This window comes from Lepisma saccharinum, chromosome 11 (assembly GCF_977018435.1).
Source record: "Lepisma saccharinum chromosome 11, izLepSacc3.1, whole genome shotgun sequence".
Taxonomy (NCBI): Eukaryota; Metazoa; Arthropoda; class Insecta; order Zygentoma; family Lepismatidae; genus Lepisma; species Lepisma saccharinum.
The window spans coordinates 11,920,592-11,947,885 of record NC_139239.1 but is presented as its reverse complement, the minus strand read 5'-3'; the positions used below and the strand labels follow the sequence as shown (position 1 = coordinate 11,947,885).

The window sequence follows — 27,294 nt, the reverse complement described above, 5'->3', positions numbered from 1 at the left end:
TAATAAAATTACCTGTGAAATAAGATAAAATCTTTATTAATATGGGGTTGGACCACCCTGTGACTGAAGTACACTTTGTATGCAATGTAGGATGGATGCATAGAGGTCATGCACAATGTTTAAAGGAATATGGAGCCATTCTTCCTCCAGAGCAGTCTCCAATTCCAAAAGTGTGGCTGGAGGTGGACTTCGAGCACACAGTTTGGACTCTAAATATCCCCACAAATGTTCTATAATGTTCAAGTCAGGAGACTGTGGGAGCCACTCAAGATGTCCTACTTCATCGTCATGTTCTTCGAACCATGTTTGGACAGATCCAGTAGTGTGGATAGGAGCATTGTCATCTTGAAAAAGCGACTGATCCCCAGGAAATAAAGTCTGGACAAAAGGATGGAGATGATACCTCACACCAGCATGGATTTGTACAAAACCGTTCAACTGTGACTAATCTCGTCGAATTAACAAATTACGTTGCGTCAACTATTGACGATAAAGGACAGGTCGATGTAATATACACGGACTTTTCAAAGGCCTTCGACACGGTACACCACGATACTTTAATTCAGAAACTAGCTTACATCTGCCTCTCCCCGCAACTTATAAAACTACTTGCTTCATATTTACAGAATAGACGACAATATGTCATGCACCAAGGACTAAGGTCCTCCTATTACGTAGCCAGCTCCGGTGTCCCCCAAGGTTCGAACCTAGGCCCCCTGCTGTACTTGATTTTCATTAACGATTTGCCAGATGCACTAAAAAACTCCGAAAAATTAATCTTTGCTGACGATGTCAAAATTTTCAAACAAATTAAAAGTGATCACGACTGTACGAAATTACAAGACGAACTTAACGAAGTACTTGATTGGTGCAAGAACAACAAGGTTAATCTCAATCTCAAGAAATGCAAAGTAGTGTCATTCACACGTAACAAACATCCCATCCAATATTCATATAACATTTCCGACATAGAAATCCTAAGAGAGAATACTGTAACTGATCTTGGAGTCACTTTTGACAAAGTTTTAAATTTCCAGACACACACTGCGCGCATCCTCAGTGAAGCGCACAGGAACCTAGGATTTGTGATGAGAATGTGTAGCCAGTTTAAGAAAAAAGAAACCTTTTTACTACTTTACTATACGTTTGTCAGATCAAAACTTGAATATGCCTCAGTCGTTTGGGACCCGTTATTTATAAAGGAAATCGAAAAAATAGAGAAACTCCAAAATAAATTCTTAAGGTATTTAGTATATAAATTAGATGGCATTTATCCAAAATTCACTTCGGGTGACATCTTACGCAACATGCTGAGTGTCCCGTCCCTTGAAAAAAGAAGACAGATGCACCAGTTAACATTCCTTTCGAAACTTGTCAATGGAAAAACAGACTCCTCCGCACTTCTTGCAAAAATAAACTTTTACGTTCCATGCTCAAAATTAAGACCCAGAAATGACCTCTTTAAAATTTCACGCGGTAGAACCAGGATGGCTGAAATGGATCCCATGAGGAGGATGTGCGCGTTGTACAATATAGTCTCCAATAATACCCCTGACATTGATCTATTTAGACCTATAAGCAATCTTATTATGTGAACCCTGTATATAATAGCATTGTAACCAAATATGTTGTATACTTTATGATATACCACCCTTGTATTATATATTGTTGTTATGTAATGATTATTCTGTTCCGTCTTATACGTAGTTATTTTCTACTTGTCTTTGTTGTTTTCTCTTACCAATTTTTAATTACTTGTTTTGTCAATATGTATGTAAACTGAACTCAGTTAACCTCAAAGCACTGTAACTGGGCATTTGCCTGTAGTGTTTAATAAATAAATAAATAAATACCCCAGAATGCTCCAATAGTGATTGGCGTTGATCTTCCCATGTAGAAAAACAAGTGGTTCCACACCGTGCCAAGATATCGCACCCCATACCATAATGGACCCACCTCCATGCTTCACAGTCGGCAAGAGGCAGTCAGGATGAAACGCATCTCGGGGCGTTCTTCACACATAAACGTGCCCGGTGGTCTTTCGTCCACTATTGTGCTTTGAAGATGCCATCTTACCTTGTGTTTTGTATGCTGTCATAACGGCTGACACTGTGCTCCTTGCACACCTCACAAGGTTTGCGGTTTCCGTCACCGTGGCTCCAACAATCATGCCTCCTTGGAACTCTGTCAGGTCTGACATTGCAGCGTCTCTTGAGAGCGTACGATAGATTAATCCACCACCAATGACTGCTGTTGACAGACTAATACCTTCCCCTTCACGGCCACTAGGTGGCAGACTTCAGTGCCAGGTGCTGCTGCTGTACTGCCGGTGTGAAATGTGGCATACTTTTCCACAGGTGTTCATATTATTTTGTCCCCCATCTGTATATACATGCATATATACCTGCCCACCCTAAACTATCAATATACAGCTTCTGCCCACCCGGTGAAAAATTACTGACAGCATACTGAGAACAGTTCCAGAGGGCCTAAACATAGGCATCCCACCACTTAAGTAGTGGCCCCCAATGCTCAACAAGCTCTCGTATATCCTTTTCAAAGGATGCTGGGCACATTAAGCACACACTTTCCGGTACCCCAGTTCTTTGTGAAGGACAATGTGAACTGACCCAGTGCTGAGATTGACGGCTGTTGAAAGCTCACATGTGGTTATACGGGGCCTGAGTTATTACAAGTGCCTGCCCAGGTCATGTGAGATGCACACCACTTGAACAAATTACTACGTTTCAAATATGCATCCTTGTACCCTGCTTGCATTCAACAAAAGATTTTGCTTGATGCTACATCTTCTTTGCACAGGAATTGGATCATGGCACATTGTGTCAGTCCACTTGCCCATATCCATTACACACCACTGTAGCAAGAACATTCTCCTCCTCTAATCAGCACATGCTTCGCACAGACTGACAATTTTCTGTGCTGTTAGCACATAAAACAATGCATGCAATGCTGCCACTATCCAGTCAGCCCATCAAATATTTGCAGTGTTGCTTTGTCTATGTTTCACTTGAACGACCCTTACATAAATGTATACAAGATGTTTTTATTATTTGACTACCAAGACTAAAACATTTTTAATAATTAAGGTTCTTCGAATAATATTCTGTTACTACACAACATTAAATTATGAAATTTGCCATTAAGAGGTAGATGATTTCTGAGTTGTGTTACTTATATACTCAATTTTCTTGGCTCATAATATCTGGTAGAGCTCCTTACCAAAATCTGTAGTGTACTGATGACATATAATACAGAGTAATAAATTAATATTTAAAATAAAGTGTGAATTAGTTTTCTGTAGAAGCTATGTCAACATATTTGCAGATGCTTTACAAAACCAAATTCAAATAATTTCCTTCCTCAAAATATTAAGGAAGCTGTTATTTTTGCTTGTTTCTTGGTAATTTGTGGTTTGCCTTTCACTGAGGCAGGTAACAAAAATCTACAGCGTGAAGGTTGTTATTATTTATGCTAATAACAATGCCATAGTGGTGACCATTTGATATTGACACCAAATGGTCTGGGTTTGAGTTCTGATTTGGAACTTTGTGTTCCTTGTATGTGTTCACTCATCAATTTAACCTTATCATCATGATTATGAAAAGTGGCAGAAAAGCCACATAAAATTATAAAAATACAAATAAAAATAGCGCTATAATATTGTATATCTAATAACATTTTATAATAGATTACATAACTTTTCTTGTATGTAAGCATTGCTTGCATTATAGAATTATTTCTCTTGTAGTCTATGATTGTTACAAGCATAATATTTTTTTTTTTTTTTGTGACGTTTCAGAACACACGCTCCCTTCATCAGGCATTTATTTTTAGTTTGATTAAAGATACAGTTATAACATTTCGTCGGTCCAATGACATAACGATGTATCTCATTTTTTTTGGAAATTGAGTTATTAACATCGTTGTGATCATACCGGTGCCCTGCATCACCTGGCAAATCGGCGTAACTCAAATCCAATTAATAAGGAAGTTATGAATATTTTTTGATTTTGCGTATCTCAATTTGTTAAAAAATTTGGTATGACATAGCGGCGTATTTTGACTTCCGTCGTTATGTCAGATAAAGTAATTCCTAAACTGTTTCACAAGTTGGCGTATCTCTTTTTGCTTACAGCAGAAAAATGCAACAATCGAGGCCAATACACTCACAAAGAGGAAAATAAAGCAATGCAGAAATGTATATTTCAGTGTTTACAAATCAGCAGTAATGGATTTTTCGATCTTGGAAACTTGCAACGTCAAAGGGACGACACGTTGATGTAGAAGATACAAGACAAAAAACCACAAAACAAGCATCGAGACATACAAAAACACAATTTTACTATCTTTCCCTGGGTGGAAGGAACAAGGCTGAAGGTTTGCAAGAAGATGTTTTTAAATACTCTTGGAATTAGCTAAACGATTTATACGTACGACAGTGAACAACATTCAAGAAACAGGCACTGAAAAACGAGGTGGAAGATACAAACATTTGAAAGAAAATGACGAGAGGAAACTGAGTATAGTAGAAGATCACATAAATCGCTTTCCACGAATGGAGTCTCACTATTGTAGAAAATATTCAACAAGGGAGTATCTGCATTCTGAATTAACTGTAAAGAAGATGTATGAGATGTACAAGGAAGAGATTGACACAACATGTCAAGCATCTTTGCAAACATACACAAATGTTTTCAAGGGATGAATCTTGCATTTCATCAACCCAAAAAAAGATCAGTGTGGATTATGCATTACGTACAATGCGGGATCTGATTAAGATAAAATGAAGCTAGAAGATAAATTTAAGCAGCACGTTGCAGGGAAAAGTAAAGTGAGAGAATTGAAAGCAATAAGTAAGACTACAGCGACCTGTTCTGCTGTTTTTGATCTGCAACAAGTTATTCACTTGCCTATGTCGAACCACTCATCCGTGGATCATGTGAAATAGCAACATGTCTTTACCAGTATCTAATGAAAGTGGACCAAGAAAAGAAGAATACAGTTCACTTATATGCTGACAGTTGTGTTGGCCAAAACAAGAATAGGATTGTGGTGGCTGCACTTATGCGTGTAATGCTAAAAGCAGAGAATATAAAAGAAATTGTGCTCAAATTTTTTGAGCCTCATCATGGGCAAAACGAGGGAGACTCTGCGCACAGTGCAATCTCCAGATCATTACGGAAAGTTGGAGAGATATTTGTCCCCTCTCAGCTTGTACCCATCTTAAAACTAGCCCGAAGAAATCATACTTACATCGTGCACACAATGCAGATGGAAGATTTTCTGAATTTTAAGGCAATTGCTGAAGATCTGAGGCTTTTCCAGCTTAAGAAGACCGATGATGGTATTAAGTTCAGTTGGAAAGATATTCGCGAACTACGATTGCAGAGCAACAAGCCAGATACTATCTACATAAAAGCAAGTATACTGCAAGAGAATCCCGCAAAAATCGTAGTAAAGAGATGTAATACTAAAGATATAGCTGTGAGAATGCCACCTCCATTGAACAAAGAATCTGTGAAAATAGCGCAAGAGAAATATGCAGATTTATTGTCAATGTGTGAAGGTCCTTTTCCCGTTGTTCGAGACAGTGACTGCAAAAACTTTTACGCAAATTTGAATCACTGAATCTGTTCTCCACTCTATTCCACAAAAATGTTTTATTGATGTTTATGTAATGTAGCCAAATTATCTCCTAATATTGTACTCTTGTTATGTAGTAATTTTGCATGTATAGCTTTTTAATTGTACTTGTAGTGAAGAGTTTTGTAATTTGTACACGTACTTAAAGCATGTAAATCTAAAGAACTTCAAAATAGAAATAACCATTAACTTTGAAAAAAAAAAGCGTTATGAACAATAAAATCATAAATATTATATAGTTTTGCTCACATTTTGAATAAAAAATATTTCTCAAATCATGAAGCTGTAACTTGATACTAATTTGCATGGCGTATCTCAAAGATATTTCTGTGTGAGTAAGTATTTTGATCTGACATACCGACGTATGTCAAGAAATTATGAAATTTCAAGCACGTAACGCAACACATGTAACATTCAACCACACTATTTTACAGCAGAAACATAATACAATTTAATGACAAAAAAATAATTTGTTATGGGGTAAATAGTTTTCTCACAAACATCCATGAAAATGTGTGCGAAAACGTTTTTTGCTTCTCCTGAAAATTGGAAAACATGAGATAGGTCATTATGTCATTGGACCGACAATTTGATTAAAGATATAGTTATAACAATGGCTACAAATCTTTAAAAAAGAATCAGTTATACCAGTGTGCACCGTGGCACCGTGGTTGGCTTACAGGGGAGCTGCAAAATATTCCAATATTTTCATGGAAATGACACTTACCTGTTAGTCTACACATGATTTTAGATATGATTGTTCCAAATATGTGCTCATTTCGTACTTTTTACACATAAAAAGTTTCTGAATTTGAATTATGTGTTTATTTTTAAACTTAAGGCAAGCAACCTGACCATACTAACTGAGCGTTGCAAGTGTTAGGCTTATATTCTGACTTGTGCACTGTGGAAAAATCTTGAAACACTAAGGGCACTGTGAAACGAAAAAGCTTGGGAACCACTGACTTATACAATGGATCTTGTAATTGTTCCATTGTTGGAATGTAGCAACTTAACTGTGAAACAAGCAGTTTGTTTTATTATTAAAGATGAAAATTTGTTATCACATTTCTTAAAAATTAGATCATCAATGAGTTTGGAATGCATATTTAATGAATACAAAATAAGAAAATCTGTACCGGATGTGGAAACCACAGGAATATATAAGTTGTTCATGTTCAAAGGATTATGTAGGACAAATGTCAAGGAAAATAGCAATGAGATGGCACGAACACGATTTGGACATTATCAATTTAAATGCACAAACGGGTTTGTACGCTCATATCATCAAGGAGAAGCAGAGGATTAAAAAGAGAAGGGTTTTGAAAAGAGTGACGGGAAACTTAGATTTGAATGTCTGGGAAGCAGCGTTCATTGTGGAAGAACACTAGAATAAATTAAATAATGAAAATGGTAACATAGACCCATGGAGTTTTCTTTTTCACAAGTAGAGCAGGCCACCTTCTTTAAAATTCAATGTAACTGAAAACATCAAGAATCTCTATAAAAGGGATGATGATTTTGAATTGCCTGATGATATTTGGGATTTATCATTTTTTTAAAATGTGATAAAGAAATTTCATCTTATATAATAATAAAACAGACACAGTTAAGTTGCTACATTCCAACAATGTAACATTGACAAGATCCATTGTATAACTGATTCTTTTTTAAAGATTTGTATCCATTGTTATAACTGTATCTTTAATCAAACTAAAAATAAATGTCTGATAAAGGTAGCATATGTTCTCCTGTAACGCCACAACAAAAAAAAACTGTGTTTTATGCTTGTAACAACCATAGACTACAAGAGAAATAACAGATTACGTGTCATGGCATGAATTATTAATGCACAGCCTCAATAGTAACATCCCCTTCTTTCATCCAAGGCTAACCAGCAAACTGGCACACAAAAGGAAGAGATTCACACAGGGACGTAGGGAGGTCTTGCATTCGAATCATTTCAAAAGACGTCCCTGGTACTAACTAGTGAAAGAATGATGAAATGATACATATGTAAAGGTCCAGTTAATGAGATCAGTTATGTTACAAAACTTACGAACTTAACAAATCAGCAAAGCAATTAAGAAACAATGAACATTTTCGAAAGAAATTTTTTAAAAAAAACATGCTCAACAAAGGACACACACACACACTATGTAGAAATTTCAGCAATCAATGCAGGTTTGACAAAACTCTAACTCGCGTATCTGACAGTCTGTACCATTGCTCCACTAACTGAACTACCAAGTTCATCTAATTTTCACTGTTTCACCTGTGTTTTACCTGCATTTTGTGCTCAAATTTCTACATAGTACATCTCTTGTGTGTGCCAAATAGTAAGGTAACACACACACTAGTTAATTCCCTCCTAATTTGAAAAGCGTACAATCTATGAACATTTCCACCTTCTTTCTTACCGAATAGCTGTAAGTTCTGTTCTCACATTGTCATCGTACGTAAGGTCTGGGATTAGAGACAAATGGGAAATCTGACCAGACGCCCATCCAAACTGGAAGATCACCACTAAAACTGCATAGTAGATAAGTCTTGCCCACTGATGGCTGCCCTCACAATGAAGACATGGCATGAAAATAAATGGGAAGCTTACCAACACACAGACTGTACCTGTAAAATGCACAAAAAGGGCTTGAATAACTTTTTCATTGTATTCTGCAATTCAACTGGGAATCTGATTAAAGAGTACTTTCAGTATACTTTCACAATAACTAAATAAATTTAGCATCTTTAACCCAACGATACTCACGGTCGGATCTGTCACGCTGTTACTCGCAGGTGAGCATGGCATGCTCACCCCATGGATTTTCGTATTTATAATGACTTTGTTTGCAAATTTGACTCATTTCGTATATATAATGACTTTGCAAATTTGACTCAGATCAGGAAGTTTATGCAATATACAGGGTGTTCGGAAATTCCCCTTACAAACTCCTAGGGCTAGTAGACTCCTAGACTGAGTAGACAATATTTGGAATAGGAACCCATGTCTGGAAACACTGTTTACGTGCTACAACCATGAAAATGTGTTGGATGTACCTGTGTTGGTATGCAACCGGGTAGGCAGTACATGACGTCAGAAGATCACCTGATGACCTAAAGTGTAATCATTTATTACAACCATGTCAAATGAGGTGTTACGTAAGGTACAGAAGTGAATGACGTGTGATTAAGTCCATAATACAAACAAATTTATTTGGTAACAATGCCAAGGGAACAAAAAAGAAACGTACTATACATTGATCACAATAGCACCTGTGTCGACAGTGGAACGCAACAATTTGTTTCTGTCTTCTGCACTGGATGTTTCGCATATGGCACTGCTCAACTACAACAGTGGCTCGATGTGACGACCACCAACATCGTTGCACACATTGTACTGACGAATCATGTTCCGGTACACTCGCTCCATCACACCTAGTGTCCCGTCAATCTCTTGTGCAGCGACCATAACTCGTGCCAGCAGTTCATCCTATGTCTCTACAGGAGTCTCATACACCATACTCTTCATACGACCCCACAAGAAATAGTCCAATGGCATTAAATCCAGCGATTGTGGGGGCCACGCAGTTGGACCACCTCGGCCTATCCATCTTTGCCTGAATCTTCGGTTAAGATGTCTCCGAACGTCACGTGTAAAGTGAGGCAGTGTGCCATCGTGCTGAAACCACAGTTCCTGACGGACGTTCAATGGCACAGCATCCAAGAACAGAGCCAATACTTCCTGTAGGAAGATCAAGTACGCAGCATCCGTTAGCCTGGCTGGAAGAAGGTACGGCCCAATCACATGACCGTCCAGAATACCTGCCTACACATTGGTAGCAAATCTGTGTTGGAATCCCCGGACATGCGTCACATGAGGGTTTTCATCTGCCCAGACATGGCTGTTTCGAGAATTGAGAACACACTCCCTAGTGAATTTACATTCATTTGTGAACAGAACTCAACGTGGAAACTGGGGCTCGTCGATGCAGCGGTGCAGAAACTACGTGCAGAAGTTAACACGTGGTACAAAATTGGCTGGTCTCAAAGCCTGTACCCTTTGGTGGTGGTAAGGATGTAGTTGTTGCTCATGCAGAACCTTCCACAAGATGCTGCGAGAAACACCCATTCCACGTGCAATTGTTCGCGTATTTGTTGACGGGCCCTGTTCAACGTGGTGCAGTACAGCCTCTTTGAAATCAGGCATGCAACACAATCCTTCCTGTCGGCCATGAAGGTACCTCGTTCTCGGAGCCATTGCGTAATGCTGGCAAAAAGGGTATGCGATGGAGTCACACGTTGTGGATAATGCTCTTGATACAGCCGACAAGCTGCTCTTTCATCCCCTTCCACTGTGCCATACACAAGGATCATGTCCGTGTATTCTGCAAACATGTACTTAACCATGTTCATCGGAGACGCACAGGCACGTGAATGGGGCTCCAGGCAGGATTACGCTGCAGGGTAGACGTCACATGCCATCAGGTTATCTTCTGACATCATGTATTGCCTACCCGGTTGCATACCAACATAGGCACATCTGACACATTGTCATGGTTGTAGCACGTAAACGGTACGTTTCCGGACATGGGTTCCTACTCCACATATTGTCTACTCAATCCCCTCTACTAGCCCTAGGAGTTTGTAAGGGGAATTTACGAGCACCCTGTATGTACATTTTGTTTATTAATAATACACATTTTAATGCTTCACTTACTTTATTTAAAAAGCAAATAAAATCTACTGTAACTCTTTATCAGGCAAGCGGGTGAGCACCATGCTCCTTTCTTCTCAGATCTCCGACACAACTGAAACAAAGATGGCGATGACTCATATTTAGGATTGTGGTATCATATTGAAGAGGATACTCGGAAAGGAAGGTAGATGAGAGCTTGGCTTTCACACTTGCATGAAGCTCGAAGTACAATCATTTGAAGACAAAAGTGAGTGCAACCTTCTTTACTCGCGGGTTAAAAGTTACTTTTATCACATTCTCCAGACTCCAGATAAAAAAACCTGTCACTACTAAAAACTTTTTATCTGAATTGCATTTTATTGAGAAAAAAAACAGTTCACGCAAAACTTAAAGCAAATTTTGAAAATATGTAAAACATGAATCTGTTGTAATCAATATATACTATTAACAGTGTACGAGGGTCACTATTTAAATTTTGAGCCTAAAAATGAAAAAACAAGAATTTGGCATTGAAAACTGCTTTATTGTTTTTTGAAGTATTCTCCTTTATGGTCAATACACTTTTGCATTCGTTCGAACCATTTGTCAAAGCAGTTTTTCCAATCTTCGTGAGACACCTCCATAATATGGTTTTTGAACGCATCAACGGCATCTTCCGCCGACGATTTCGTTGTCCACGCAATTTATTCTTGACATTCGGGAACAAGAAGAAGTCATTGGGTGCCAAATCAGGACTGTATGGCGGATGACCCATCAATTCGATTTTTTGACTGTTCATAAAGTCGGTTGTTAGACGAGATGTGTGACAGCTGGCATTGTCTTGATGAAGAATGATCCGACGGCATTTGTTTGTTTTCCGTATTTGACCGAAGACCTCTGGCAAACAAATTGTTGTGTACCATTCAGAGTTGACCGTTCTACGTTCCTCTAAAGGCACACTTGCCACATGACCAGTTTTCCCGAAAAAACAGGCGACCATTTGTTTCGATGTGCTTCGAGCGCGAACAACTTTTGTTGGATTGGGTTCATCTTGAAACACCCATACAGTCGACTGCTGTTTACGTTCCAGCTCATATGCATATATCCATGATTTGTCACCTGTTACAATCTTATATACGTCTTTTGAAGCACCACAATTGTATTTATTGAGCATTTGTTTGCACCAATTGACGCGAGCGTCTTTTTGAGTTATTGTCAAATTGTGTGGGATCCAACGAGAACATACCTTTCTCACAGCTAAATGATCATGTAATATTTTATATATGCTGGTGGAACTAATCCCTATGGTTGCCTCAATCTCACAGTATGTCACATGACGATCTTGCAGTATTAGGTTTTGCACAGCATCAATGTTTTCTTGAACAACAACTGATTTTGGACGACCTTCGCGAATCTCGTCGGTGAGCGAATGGCGGCCACGATTAAATTCGTTATACCAGCGTTTCACAGTGGCAAAGAATGAGGGTTCATCGCCAAATGTGGAAGTAAGTTGATCGATGCACTCTTGTCTTGATAATCCACGTTGAAAATTGTAAAAAATCATCACACGAAAATGTTCACGAGCTAATTCCATTTTATTGTTGTCGCGCAATCTCCAAGGCAACATAAACAACACAAATGAAGCTATTGACAAAACATTTGAAGTACGTTATGGTCAATAAAGCCAGATGATTCCGTGCAAACGTCAAATCGCGCCTAACTTCAATCAGTGTTGCCAAGGCTCAAAATATAAATAGTGACCCTCATATTATTTTGTAACACACAACGTATGTCACAAGTTGATTAGATATCTAGATTACCTTACACTACTGTGTATGATTTATTGCTGCCCTGATTAAACACTTGGAACAGTTCTGCATTTGTTCTTGTAATAATCATATAATTGCAACTATAAAGTAAAGTAAAGTGTTCCCCTGTGCTTAGCACCACGCCATGAAGGCGTATAGGGGGTGTGGGGGTAACGCCCCACACTTTCTTGATCCGGTCGTGAGTGGGGGTGATGTGATCAGCATCACGCCCCTGACCGCCTTTACCCCCCAGGTTGCCCCAGGTACCCATGTTATTCGACGCTGGGTGGGCGCCGGGGCCACTTCCAACGTTAGAAAAGTTCCCGGATTTATTAAAATTCTAAACCTTATGTTAAGAACTTCAGAGCGGCTGCTTGAGTTTGGAAATTGCCATAAATACCTAGTGATCAGATTCATATGCTTTCAGTACAGAAATAGGTTTCAGGGTAATATAATCAATATAAGTATATTCTATGCTGCCTATAATTGCCTATTTCAACTGTCAGTACCTTTTGCAATTATTAGTGCCTATAACTGCCTAAAATGTTCAAACAACAAATAATATTTCAGCTGCAAAAATTGTTTTGTGCACAGGAAAGTGCTTCCTTTCCTTTCGACTACAATTTAACAATAAACATTCAATAAGCCTAACAATAAAGAGTGAATGCCCTCTTGACGTCATCTTCAATGTCCATAGTAGGTAGCAACTAGAAAAAAGTTCATCCTCCTGTACCTTGAGAGGAAACCCACACTTTTTGCCCCATAGGTACCCCTGAACAGTTACCCCACAATTTCGATACTGAAAATTCCTTGTTGGAATCCCAACCTGGGCATGAGAGTTCCTTTGTGAATTCCCCACCATGTCCCCATTCATCCATATCTGCAGAGCAACTGTTGATAAACACTATAAAATGTTTCTATTGCGTGAGGTGAGAACACATATTTTTTTTAAAAAATTCTGTTTAGAAAATGAATAAATACTTTTGCCACTAAATAAAAGATAAAATACTCTGCACATATTATGAAATTACAATTCCTATTGAGGCCTTTCATTATTTACAATGTTGAAAGAGAATGCCTATTATATGCCTTTTTTATTTTTAGTGACTTTTTCCACATCTTTTGTGTCTTTTTGGGAAGTTTTCAATGCCTACAAATCCTGTCATAGATATAAAAATTATACTCCCACCAGATAACAAACCCAAGATTGCTCTTACAATAGACAGAGCCATACATAGTGCACTGAAACATTCAAAGTAAAACAACAGCAAAACACATAACATCAATTGTTTCAATGACTAACTTCAGGGACCCACATGCTACAATGGTACAGAACACTTTTACTCACCCACTAAATGCCAACTTTTCCTTCGTCCATATCTGCAAAGCCAAAAGTCATCCACTTTATCAGATTCCAGGCCTACAAAAGGTGTGGCAATTGCATCGGCTACTTGTCCAATTAACAACAGAACCCCAGAGAGAAAGCTGTCAAACTTCAGGACTAGATTGAAATATACCAGAAGGTATGTAAACCACATGGATGCACATACATCATTTAACACATGTCCCACTCCATATGCAAATTTTACACGTAGTGGAAGAGACTGTCTTATAATGATAACATCATGCTGAACACCTTCCATTTTGCACCAATATTCACACTATATGGTGTTTAGTTAAAGTTTTAATGTTGTCACAGATCCAAGCCCAGTATTCACATCTTGTAATTCACATCATAGTTCTCATCCCTGATTCACTTATATAGAAATATTTATCTGTTATCATTGTCCAGGTTCACCTGATTAACAACATTTTCATGATGAAAAGTCCTGAAATAAAAGCATTAAAAAAATATTGTTAAATATTCCATCAGCATATAAGACAATACTTTGACAGATAAAGCATGCATTAACATCACTCTAGTACAGCAAGGTCAGCAGTGCTGGCCCAGTGCTGCATTAACAGTTACAAAATTACCCAGGGTCGACCCACTAGCTACTGCTCTGAATTTGATAACAAAAAGAAAAGCAGGTATTGCAAGCAAAGTGAGCAAGAAAATTTTACGAAATGTATTATGATTTGCATAAAATTTGAAATCGAGGGGGCACCCTGCAGGTGCCCTTTGCCGTAATTGCTTGTCCCCCCTAGAATCAATTCCCATCCAAAGTTGGGGGTGCAAAGCCCCCCTGTGTTTGCACCACTGGCAACAGTGGCACACTTTTTCCTGTGTAAAAAAACATTAAGTTTGTCGCTTCATGTCAGGGTGCGAAGTGGTGCCATGTGCACCCCTTAATTTTCTTCCGTGACCCCTATCCAAAACCTATATTCTACCAAAAGCATTCATTCTTACAGTGTCATATTATGTCATGTCGTTGTCATATTGAGGGCCGAATGTTAGGTACTGAAGTGAGACTACTGTTATTATTTACAACAGGCAAGCATTGGTTCTACTCTCTAAAGATTCCGCATTTGTTTTCCTGTACTGTCAGCAGTGTAAAAAGATCAGCGGCCCTTGGCTATATTTCTTCAGAATTGTTTCTTCTTGTGTTTCAAGTAGTCTGTTTGTTTTCGATAAATGTATATATAGCTCAGGGTTAGTTTTCCTTTGCTCTGTTCATACATGGTTTTTTGTCCCCTTCTTGTTCTTCCTCTTTTCTTCAAGTCGCATTGGAACAAAAATGTCAGTTGCGGTGGCGGTTCGTGGGGTCTGCAAGGGGCAGGGCACATTCAAAATATAGGTTATACTTTAGAACTAATGGAAGTCATATCAGTGGCATTTAATACATATCAAATTAAAAATATGTAATACTTTAGAGAAAAGTTTACCTTCTTATTTTATTAGTTTTATTCTCCTATTTTTGGCTGTAGCAAATTTCTCAATCAATGTGTCTTTTCCGTTGAATAAAACACATGAAAAACAAAAAAAAAAAAAAGGAATTACCTACATGACACCCGCATATCCATTCCCACTTTTTGTATATATCTTTTATTAAATCTTCTGTCGTATGTTCTGTTTTTATCTTAATATTTGAACACTTGATTTAGGCAGAGCTCTGATCTTGGTGGGCCTAATTATTTGGCCAACAATCTTGGTGATTTAAAATTTTACTTTGCAATATCTCACCTGATTCGTTTCGCTTTATTTTCATGTGAACGGTAACTCATCATCGTCAGTACTCACTAAATAACACCAGTTTATAATTTTTTTCAATGCAAATCGAACCTCGACAACTTCCTTATTTCCTTCTTCTCAAGCTCCCTCCCTTTCTTTTGTTTGGTAAGCTACGGTAAATGGACCCAGCCACCATCTAGTGGGAAACCGAAAAACAGCACCCAAGTGTAGGCTCTCAGCGATATTGTGACCATTTGCAATGAAAACACCCATAACCCCCCCCCCCCCCGACTTATCCCTCAGCACAGAATGTAGGAGTGATGTTAAAGAAGTGAGGGAGGCAGGAAGCCTGCAGCCAGAATGTGACGATTGCTATGTTGCCAAGTATTGTCGAAAGCCATCTTAGCTCTGATGAAGACTGCTTGCGGCCAACAAATACAACATACAAGCATTGTAAACAATTGTAAATTGTTATAATTGTAGTTCTTTTTGGATACATAATGGAAGGAGGGGCACGTGACCGTGTGACCTAAGGGTAGAACCGCATCAGGTCGTTCTTGGGAAATTATTTAACACAAGTTGTATCGTGACGGTAGTTTCCTTGTTAATTCATTCTATTTGTTCTAGTAAATGTTTCGAGTCCGGTCCAAGGAATTTTATCTAAGAAGTAGCATTTGGGCAAAAGGTAGGCTATGTATTATGTAAAACGAACACATGAAAAGAGGGATAACAAAGCAACAGAACATTTTCAGAAAACTGAAGCAGTCCAAAAAAAAGTGAATTGATAATTACATGAAAGTGACTATATAATTTTGTATTTATTGTGTTATTTTCTTTTTTAAATTGCAGAACTTTAGGTTTGCATATTAGCAATTTCTTTCTTCTACCCTATGCACACAAACTGAACACTCAGCAGTTTTGTCACAATGTATTTGGCATTTGATTAATAACTGAATTTTGTGCCTAAATTGGTTGTGCCTTGTAATCAAGGGATCCCGGGTTCGATACCCAGTGGAGGCACATTGTGGTTCGGACCCCACTTTAAACTATAGGTCCAGTCCCAATTAGCCTATATGTGTATAAGCTGTTCTTTTCAAATTTCGAAACGTCATCGTCCTGCTAAAATCAGGCAAAAAATGAAGTAAGTCATTAGTATTCTTCAGTATCATTAGCATATTAACATAGATGTCTACTAAATTTCATTCTGCACTTCCTCAGCATCCTAAATGATTAATCCTGGTGCTGCAGCTGCTTCATGTTAAATTAAATAGTGCCGTCAGCGTAACTGGATGTTCAAGGGGTAGCAATCGAGTGAGCATGCTCCACAGTAGCTCCATTTTAACACCTTCTATAATGGCTGGTTTACATTGGTCGAGTAAACGAGAGAGTTACTGGCCTGTCTGCTTGACTCTACCCTTCTATGGTGAGTAGCTGTTTACACACGTTCTACTCGACTCTAGCAAAGTGGGATAGTGGGTGCACCTGTTTGGTGCTCTTTTGACAGAATGAATCCATTGACGTCGTTGGCAATTTTTTAAAAAGCTCTGAAACGGTTTAAACACTTTTTTCTGAGAAATGAAAACAATAATGAACGAGGACATGTCTAGAAAGGAAACTGACTTCCTTTATTTTTCTATTTTCAATCGGGCCTCCCTGATCGCGCAGTGGTAGTGTCTTCTCCTTGTAATCAAGGGGTCCCAGGTTTGATACCCGATTGAGGCACAAGTGGTTTGGATCCCACTTTAAACTTTAGGTCCAGTCCCGATTAGCCTTACTGTGCATAAAGTGAACTTAAAACAACAAATCAACCAACCTATTTCCAATCGTTCTTAGTTGTAAGTAAAACGTAAATTTATACGCCCATAATTTATTTTATTTGTTCCTATAAGCGACACAAATTCAATGGTTGATTAAAAAAATACAAGCAAACACTCAACCACAACACAGAAAGTGTTTACATTGACCGGGTGGTCTGTCCAGTTTACGCGTGAGTGAAAAATCAATGGCGAAGGAAGCAACTTGGTCGAGTAGCTGTCCTGCTTGGACAGCTACTTGCTGCAGTGAGTACTGGCTGCAGTACTCTCCCCACTTGTTTATACGAGGAGCAGGGGCGGCGCCAAAAATTTTTGACTGAGTGGGCAGAAGCTCCATATTGATAGATTAGGGTGGGCAGTATAAATGTAAGACCATATATAGTATATATGTGTATGTAAGACATATGCATCCCCCTCTCTCTTACGCTCCCAATTTTCCTCTTACTTCTTTTCACTTTCCTTTTCTTGTTTTCCTCTTTATTCTTTTCTAATTTATTCTCGCATCTTGTTTCATTTCCTTCCGCGTTGTCTCTGATGGACACAATTATTTCAAGGAAGTGTTTACCCATGCACAGCCATACATTCTAATCACATTCTTTCATGCATGTTAATAAATGTGAATTAGGTTTAGGCTTGTGTTGCAAAGACAAGGCACATACTTGATTTAATGTATTCGGCGACAGTGATAGAAATCGTGAAGTTTCTCGTAATTTAAATGCATGTTCCTGAACATAGTATTTTCATGGTATGAGTTCTTGACTGAAAGAGTTTTCTTACTCCTTGGGGGTCACTTTTTTTAGCTTATAAGGTTTGTACAACTGACAAATTTATCTGAATGTTTGTAGTAGTGGTGATTGGGTGCCAACGTTTGAGGGACAAGGACAATATACTTTTTCTTGGTAGAAAAGTATTAGCATAAAGAGGCCACAGTTCGGGGGCAAAAAGCGGCAAAATGTGGTGGGGGGAACTGCATCCCCCCACTTCTCACTCCTTCTAATTGCCGACACTGAATGTTTGGATTAAAATGAAAGTCTCATTAGGAATGATTTAATACACACAAAAAAACCAATTATTTGTTCATTGTCCACGAATTATTACTAGGCTAACGAAAGGCCATTTTGACAAAATATCACTCCTGTTCATAAGTAATAAACAAGTAAAATTGAAAAAATTATTCAGAATTGAAGAGATTATTAGCTAAGTTCCTATTCGTTTTCTGAGCAGTCATGTTACTAATGCGGGAGAAGCAATACACGTACGTTACATGAACATATTTTTTGAGGTAACAAAATGATTTAGGACACAAGGAATTCATCAAAGTTGATCATCGTACCAGTAATAATTCATCTATTTTTCATAGATGACTTGGGTTGTATGGTGTGACCATTTCGAACACATTAGAATGTCAACCTCTATTCTGTGCAGCCCCTGGAAACTTTATTCTTGCAGGGCAATGATCACCTGGAACCACTGTCAAAGTAATAATTTATGAGGGTTTGTATTTTGAGTGTCAGCATGGGTTTGTTTTCGCCCATTCATTACTTTCATCTAATTACCATTGAACCTTATCGTCGTCATTATCAAAATTAGCAGAAAAATGACTTAAAATAAAAATAAAACAAATCAACCACAACTTACTCTTGCAAAAATAGAGTTTCATTAGTTCATACCTCTTAGAAAGTTGAGGTGGAAATTTCAATCGCATAGCGTTTTATTAGTGGATCAAGGCAGCTAATTCCGTGAACAATGACGTTGTTTTCCTAAAGTCTCAAATATTTGTCTCAGTCAATCACCCTCTAAAAATGGACGCATCTTCTGTGGTGATAAAATGATACGTTTGGTGCGAGTTCTTTCTGTATATTTTTCCCCAATGACATAACGCCATTGCATTATAATGAAGAGGTCATGTGTTTGACTCCCCCCTCCTCTGGTGGAAGCACAATGCACACTGGTTCGGACTACACGTTAAACTGTAGGTTTAGTCCCGATTACCCTATCTGAGCCTAAAAGTGGACTTAAAATCATACTAACAAAATTGTCTTCTGGATACTTCGTGACATAACTTTTCCTTCTTAATTTCAGCTGCATCTACAGTTTCTGTTGATATTTTCAGCTGATTCAAGTGGCAAAATTTATGTGTGGAACAAGGATTACTAAAGAGGATGATAAGCCACTTATTAGCAATTGAATAATTCTGTAGCTTTCCATACATAACTGGTTTAATAAAATGTATTCACTTCGGTATTGTAGTGATTATTGTGATTCCTTCTTATTAGTAGAACGAATATAAAGTTGATATTCCACATACCATATTGATATTTGAATATGATATATGAATATAAAAATTGTAATGAAATAAAAAAAGGGACACTTCTCGAATTTCAGTACAGAGTTAATTAAAACTATACTATACTCTCTAGCATACTTAAACCCAAAGGTTTATGGCTGCAGCAACACAAGCTTTCTATTGTCCCTATCCTGGGCAAGATCAATCCAATCTTTTCCATCCTTACCGATTTCCTTTAGGTCCATCTCAACGTTATCCATCCATCTTCGTCTTGGCCTTCCTACAGGTCTCTCCATCAGGTTTCTCAACAAGAATCCTGTAAACTATTCTTTCCTCTGCCATTCGTGTCACATGGCCTTTCCATTTAAGCCACCTTGGTTAAATTATTCTAATAATAATTAAAAAGTCAAAATCATTTATTGTGCTGCTGGAGGAAGTAACGCTAAGATGATACTTTTATTTGTTTATTTGGAGATTATTTTAACCATACCCAGGTCGGGATATATATACGTATGTGGAGGCCCAGAGCTTACAGCACCAAGACCTCACTCCGATCCCCTCTACACAGTTTCAGTTATAACTTCTCGCTAAGTTACATGGTGTGGTTTGTTGTTATATTTTTTACCACACATCCGAAGTACCCAATTTTTTTTCATTATGTGGTACTTTTCAAAGCACTCTTTCCCAGTTAAGGCCCGGAGCTGCAGTCCTCAAGTTCAGCCTAAATTCTGATCTAATCTTGATCATACCCTGCATAATTTTGAGCCTCCTAAGCCCATTAGCTGCTTTTAATCATGGAAGTGTTCATTTGATCACAGTTTTTGTTTCAATAGCTCTTTCTAATGACTTTCTTTCTTACTTTCACTTTCTAATGACAAAATTGGCTTTTTATGGGTTGATAATGTGTGAACATTTCTAGCATAGATAATATTCACAAGTTAAAAATACATGTTATGAACACCAGAAAACACTTATTAATTGAATCATGCATATATCCCCAAGTATATGTTCTTATTGAATTTGATTGGGTGGGCAATCGGGTGGGCACAGGAATTTTTGGGTGGGTGCTTGGCCACCCATGCCCACCCCTGTCGCCAGTGGCGTGCCCAGGGGGGGTTGGGTTGGTGGGGGTTAACCTTCCCCCATTGGTATCGTCATTTAAAAAAATTCAAAGCAAAAATAAATTTTATTTCATAAATGTGTTTGAGTACCAAATCGCTAATATTGTAAAATGTTTACATTTGGCAATGAGAAATGTATTTGCTTCTTCAATTACTTTTGATAATAATGGAGTTGAGTTACAGCAATGCACTGGCATTCATTCATTTCTAGTCACTGAAAGGGAAGGAGAATTTCCTTCTCAGTATGGTCAAGAAAAGAGCCGTAACCCTGGGAATGCGAAATGAAGGAATCCCTCCTCTCCTTTCTTTGACCCACGATGACTCTCTTAGGAGAATGACCCTCCCTTTCCTGTTAAGACAGTGCTGCTAACATCCCTTTTCTTTCTTTCCCCTTCTTATACCATTTATGCCAGCAGAGCAAAGTTCTGTGAGATTTGAATCACTACAATTAGTAGGCAAAGTAAGTCAAAATCTTATATCGCAGCTGGATGCATATTTATTTCAAAATATCAATAATTATAATAATAATAATAATTGTTGCAGGCAGTAGCGAAGCATGGTTTTATGAAGGAGGCAAGCGATGTTTTGTACAATAGCATGCCGGGAGGAAGGGAGGGGTGAGGGATGCGATATATAGCCCAACTGGCCCAGTCAGTTTCATAAACAAAATAAAAACAATTAATATGCCAAAATATTATACGATTTACTCTTGTGCTCTTTACAAATTAGCAAATTAGATATTTTTTTCTCAACCAATTTCCAGCCTTCAGTTTATTGAATTTTCTTGTAATATTTGTATTACGACACGGGATAGACTAGGTAGGCATCCTATGATCTGTAAATATTCCTTACAAATCTTCTGAATATTTCTCTTGTACAAACGCAACAAATACAATAAGTAATATGTGTGTGCAGTAATAAATTCATTTTCTGAAAGCATCTTTTCTCGCATCAGTGGTCGAGGTAGGAAGAAAGTTTCACAAATCATACCACAATTAGAATAATTTGCATATTGAGTATCCTCCACCTACTGTATCTCCAAAATCGATCAAATATCCCCTCCCTTTTCGGCTTGGAATTTCCATTTCCAGCACTGTCTGGCAAGATTTTTCGGGCTCAGTGACAAATCCTGCGGTGCGGTACTGGGCTTCGGAAGGGAAGGGGGGGGGGGGAGTGGCACCTTCAACAGTTGGTTTCGTAGTTCCATAACGTTAACAACATACAAAATTCCTCTCCATAGACCTAATATGAAAATGAATATGACATATTAATGACACTGTAGTAGAAAATGTTAATTACTGAAGGGGTTCGTATTTGTTTGTCAACTGTCAAACAAATGTTTTGACCAATAATATAATAATACAATGCCAAAAATGTACACAAGCAAAATCATTTCCACAACAACTACAATGTTGATTGAATTGATGTTTTAAATCCACTTTATGCACAGTACGGCTAATCGGGACTGGACCTAAAGTTTAAAGTGAGATCCGAACCACTATGAGCCTCCACCGGGTACCGAACCCGGGACACCTTTATTACAAGGTGACGACGCTCCCACTGAAATGAGACTGTGGTATCGTCATCTTGCAGCAATGCAAACACGTCCAGTAAATGCTCTTGAAGCAATTGATATGTGCAGGGAAGTAATATTTCCCTGGGTAAACACACTTTTGCGCATATTATGTACAATCCCGGTAACAACATCAAATGAGAAATAATTCTCAACTTTGAGGCGGTTGAAGACCTATCTTCGAAATACCATTTGCGAAGAAAGATTAAATGGGTTAGCTGCTCTGAACATTCACCGGAATATAAAAGTTACTTGTGACGACATATTGTCAGAACTCGCACAGAAACCTCGATGCCTAAATTTCAGAATTTTGTTGAACTGTGGTACCTTATTTATTACTGTCTTTAAGACATCAAGTAGTCTTAATCTCTCTAATGTTGTTACAATGTTGAGTGTACATATTTTTTTTATATATAAGTTATATTTGAGCAATTAAATATAAAACATTAATAATTTGGAAATATTCAAGCAGGTGCTTTTATATGATGCAATAAAAACATGAAGCATCCATAGCAAATACATTGATTGTGTTCATTGGGGTAAAATCCAAGTACATTAATTATCTAATTTATTACAAGAAATTTGACCTGTGAACTGGAAAATGTGTTGGATTCATAACCCCCCCCCCCCTTACCTTTACCTTACTCGCTCCAGCTACTCTCCCGTCTACTCGACCAATGTAAACCAGGCTTAACAAAGAGAAATCTTCGAAGGAGACCAAACGAAAAGTTAATTTACACCGCGTGTGTCAAAACATCCACTAATAAATCGACCGCCATTTTGAAAATGGGCGCCATTGCCGGCCAACAGAGTATTTAATATTTACAATCACGGACGTCCGCTGGATTTTTTCCAGGGAGGGGCAAGGAAGGTCTCTTTTCCAGGGAGGGGCAAACAAGGTACATTTTCCCCAATAATAGTGTTGTTCCCTCAAAAAACATTGCTTAAATTTGAATTTATCATACTCATGCAATAATTAACACATATTATTGTGGCTGAAATGAAATTATATGTGACAAATATATAATTTTTGGTTAACTTTCATTTTCCAGGGGGGCCATGGCCCGCCCTTGGCCCCCCCTTCCGGACGCCCATGTTTACAATGCCTAAAAATGTATTTTTAAGGAACTGCACACGAAATTTCACGTTTTCATCACTAAACTGCACAGTTTTACACATATTCGCTGGACTCTAACTTCGATATATCCCTACAAATAAATTTGCAGTTGACCGTGACACCCTTCCAAATACTTACTCGGGCTGCACGTTGTGACAAAGACTCGCTGTCACAAAATGTGCACGTACAAACTTCCCGACGACCAGCTCGACGCAGAATGGACTCGGAACTGCTTATGAACCCCAGTTCACCGACATGAAATCATCGCCAGTGTTTTGTACCTTCCAGACATGGAACGACCATGTACGAGGCCCGAAGTACAGCTCACCGTGTAAAGGTTGGAAACTTCAGCAAAGAGGAATGTCTTAATCCTGCTAACATCGCGAACACTTGGTACGAATGCTCTCTTATCTTGCGAGAATAACACAACAATAGGCATGAATGTGTCGCAACGATACGGAACTGAGTCACGCAGTGGCATTAATCATGTGTGGCGGGCGATACCTGAACGCCACAGCCTGTAAATGGCTCATTTATAATTTGAAATTTCTGATTCTAATGTTCTTTTACAAGCTTGCCTTTTACGATACGCTGAACTAATGACAATTCTCTTAAACAAGGCATTGTAACGGAATTATCATAAATATTCGGATTATTTTCGATTTAGTGCTGGTTGATTTACGATTTCGTCACCGTAGATTACGGGTTCGAGTCCTGCCATTTCATTAATTTCATGTGATCATTCATCATCATCGTCACGATTGTCCGACAAGACAAAAAAAGCGACGACGCAAAATAAGAATCATGCAAATGAGAATGTGCATGTTCAAATTCGAGGGCCCAGATGGTTTTTCCACTTACTTCTATAACTTCTATAACATGGTGGCCGCGGTGGCTCAGTCGGTAACGCGTCTGACTACCATGCTCAAGGTCCCGGGTTCGATCCCCGGCCGGTTCAAATCCGGGAACTTTTCTAATGATGGAAGCGGCCCCGGCGCCCACCCAGCGTCGAATAACATCAGGGGCGTGATGCTGATCACATCACCCCCACTCACGACCGGATCAAGAAAGTGTAAGGCGTTACACCCACACCCCCTATACGCCTTCATGGCGTAGTGCTATGCACAGGGGAGCACTTTACCTTTTTTTCTATAACTTTTTCACTATTTCTGTTCATCTCCAACCCTCCAGTTAGGAATGGAATCCACCAGACCTATCTCATTTCGATTTATAAACATTCGTCTCGTACTGGTCTAGGTCTCGATCTTGTGCCGAACCTCGAAATACATAGCATAAACAACATATGCCGAGTTTTGATTGACTGATTTGCTATATTTGACTTCGCTTGTTGTGCACTTTTGGGGATGAGTGATGAAATTGATGAATGGACACTCACGAACATCCATGCACAGGCCGGGATTCGAACCCAGGACCCCTCGCGTCGTAGCGCGATGTGCTAACCACTCCGCCACGGGGCCCCCACCACATACCGAGTGTCACCGCACAAACTTTCACAGCGTATAGAACAGGGCAGCCTAAACTAGGACCCGCGGGCCACCTCCAGGGTCTTATAACAAGCACCAAACGCTTACTGCCCCTACATATGTAAAATGTTTGGGCGCCGCTGGTCTTCTATTGATCTCTCGTTTTGATACTACGAAAAAAAATATCCTGAAAACATGTAACCACGCATCACAGGGTTGCAAAATCCCACTAATGGACTGATTTTGTAATTACAAACAAAATCCATGACTTTATCTAAAAATAATCAGGCAAATATCCGCTTCGAATGTCTGAAGAAGTCGGATAGTAAAGTACATTTGGTTTAGGTACATAGGAATTGTAGCTTTCCTGGCGACGTGATTCGAACAAGTGTTCTCGGGTTACTAGTAGGGTTACGAGACGTCAGGTTTTTCCCGGACATGTCCTACATTTTAGCCTTATGTCCGGCGTCCGGGAGGAATTTGAAAAATATCATAAATGTCCTACATTTTTAGCGTCACATAATATTAGGGAAATACGTGTTTCAATTGATCAAAGATAAATTATGCAAGTTACAAGTCTATGGACTGCGCTCCCAAACTCAATAGTGTAATTTATTTTGATTCAGCCATTGCCCAAAAAGAACATAAAAGTTTCTGGTAGAACAAAAACGGAAGCAATTAATGAACAAAGTTTTGGGGCCACATTCTGATGTTGTCACTGCTCAGTGTCTAAGTGGAATTTCTTGCCTTCTGATTTATACTGATGGAACAAGATGTTTGCTTTTCTTCCAACGGGGGGGGACTATAGAGAACAAAACTATTCAATTAAAAACTACCCTACATGAAACTTCTGGAACCATTTCAAGTTATGGTAATTGCCGAATATTTGTGTCCCATTCCAGGTCATAATAGTACTTTTATTACCAGCAGCATAACGAAGTCATGAGAGATTTTTTTTTCCAAAATGTCTGCAGAAAGTTTGGTACTGGGGTACAGTATAATTTCACAGAGTTTGACTGTTGAGTGTCTCATATATATATTTTTACTAACCCTGAAACTTTAATAAAACTTGGTTTCTCTGAGAAGTATCAGTTAAAACAAGTACTATGAAGTATATTGTGTAGAATTAAATACAATTTTGGAAATTTTACATTTCAGGATTCATTTTTTTTCAAATCTGAAAAATGTAATTTTTAAATTACTTCTAACATTTTCTGGAAATGTGTATTATGTATTGTGAATGTTTTCTGTCCTACATTTTGACTTAAAGTCCTACATTTTGGGACATTATGTCCTACATTCCCCTTGTAGCGATCTGGTAACCGTAGTTACCAGCCAAGTAAAATCGGCTGGTAAGCCGAGAACACTTGTTTGGTATAGGTATATTTTTTCAAATATCACATCAAATTTTCAAACATTAGTCAAGGCACTGTCTCGATTTTACAGAAGTATGTTTGTGCACACTCTCGTTTCGACGTGTCTCGAAAGATCTCGTCTCGTTCCCTTCTCGGGTAAGATCCCTATAGCTATGCAAGTTCATGCGACAATATAAAATATATGAGATGGAAGATTGATTTGTTTTATTTTACTTCGCTTTTTGTGTCACTTTTGGCTAATTTACGAAGATGGGGATAAGTGATGATATGATGAAATTGATGAATGGACACTCACAAATATCCATGCCCAGGCCGGGATTCGAACCCGGGATCCCTGGCGTCGGAGCGCGATGCGCTAACCACTCCGCCACGGGGACCGGCCAAAATCAGATGGAAGATTACGATACTAAGTTTTTCTCTGTTAAAAGAGTTTGCTTTACACAAGGTTGAAAGCTGTATCTGGAGAAACGAATATATATATTTATTGCGAAATGGCAAAGCCCTTCCGGTTTGAGAATGCCACAGACACAAGCGTCCACAGAATTTTTTCAATATCTAGAATTAAAAGATAAAAATTTCTCGTGCTCACTGCACCACATATTCACGGTTTTGGCCACAATTTATTAGAGATTGGATAAACCCCAGAGCAGCTTTTATGCAGAGCACAAGGTCGTTACTTTTCAAAAGCAACTTTCCAAAAACTGCAAAATGGGAATTTTCCACGTTAGCCACATGATCACTATTCCTACACACACATGCATGTATCAAGTGCGCCACGAGAGTGGTTAAAAAAACCAGTGACGTGCACTGAGGAGTAGCTAGTCTAGCAGAGATAGATCAATCAATCTCAAATCTCTAATTATTTTCAAATCACAATTTTTATTGTTTTGTTGAAGCCACAGTTTATATGCAACACTTTTTTCAAGCGCTTCTCGTCCCTCGGTGCGTTCAGCTGCCTAGCTCGCTCTTTCTCCGCCTCACAGTTCCAGGTAGAAACGGGTTTTCGAAGGGAAAGGGAAGATTTCTGCCTCTACCTCTCTTGCCCCCTCGCCCCCGCTGCAATGGTTGAAAGCCCGTGCTTTCAGGTCCTCCAGTCTATCTCCTATAGGACAGATAGGGGATTGGTTTCCCTTCGATTTCTTTGAAATCCTCTAAAGAACTAAGGGGATTTTTTTCTGCAGTACTTCTGTCTTCTGTATTTACACTACTTTTTACACATTGTACAATATGTATGTATAATATGGGATGTGCTTTTATCATTTA

At 38.6% G+C, this 27,294-nt stretch overlaps 1 protein-coding gene and 1 long non-coding RNA gene across 3 annotated transcripts in view; one reads left to right on the top strand and one right to left on the bottom strand.

Annotated features, from left to right (window-relative positions):
* The window catches only part of LOC145994638 (uncharacterized), a 252,339-nt gene that overhangs the window by 202,712 nt on the left and 22,333 nt on the right, over positions 1 to 27,294 (top strand). The window lies entirely within an intron of this gene.
* The window catches only part of LOC145994633 (major facilitator superfamily domain-containing protein 12-like), a 59,761-nt gene that overhangs the window by 13,821 nt on the left and 18,646 nt on the right, over positions 1 to 27,294 (bottom strand). Inside the window, exons 1-3 of one of the 2 annotated variants that reach the window (XM_083130721.1) lie at positions 23,310 to 23,543; positions 13,496 to 13,976; positions 8,085 to 8,292 (exon numbers count right to left, since the gene is read on the bottom strand). In XM_083130721.1, coding sequence (XP_082986847.1) covers positions 8,085 to 8,292; positions 13,496 to 13,790 — 503 coding nt within the window. In that variant the 5' untranslated portion in view covers positions 13,791 to 13,976; positions 23,310 to 23,543. Of the gene's footprint in view, positions 1 to 8,084; positions 8,293 to 13,495; positions 13,977 to 23,309; positions 23,544 to 27,294 lie in introns of those variants that run through there. The other variant, XM_083130720.1, reaches the window with a different exon arrangement.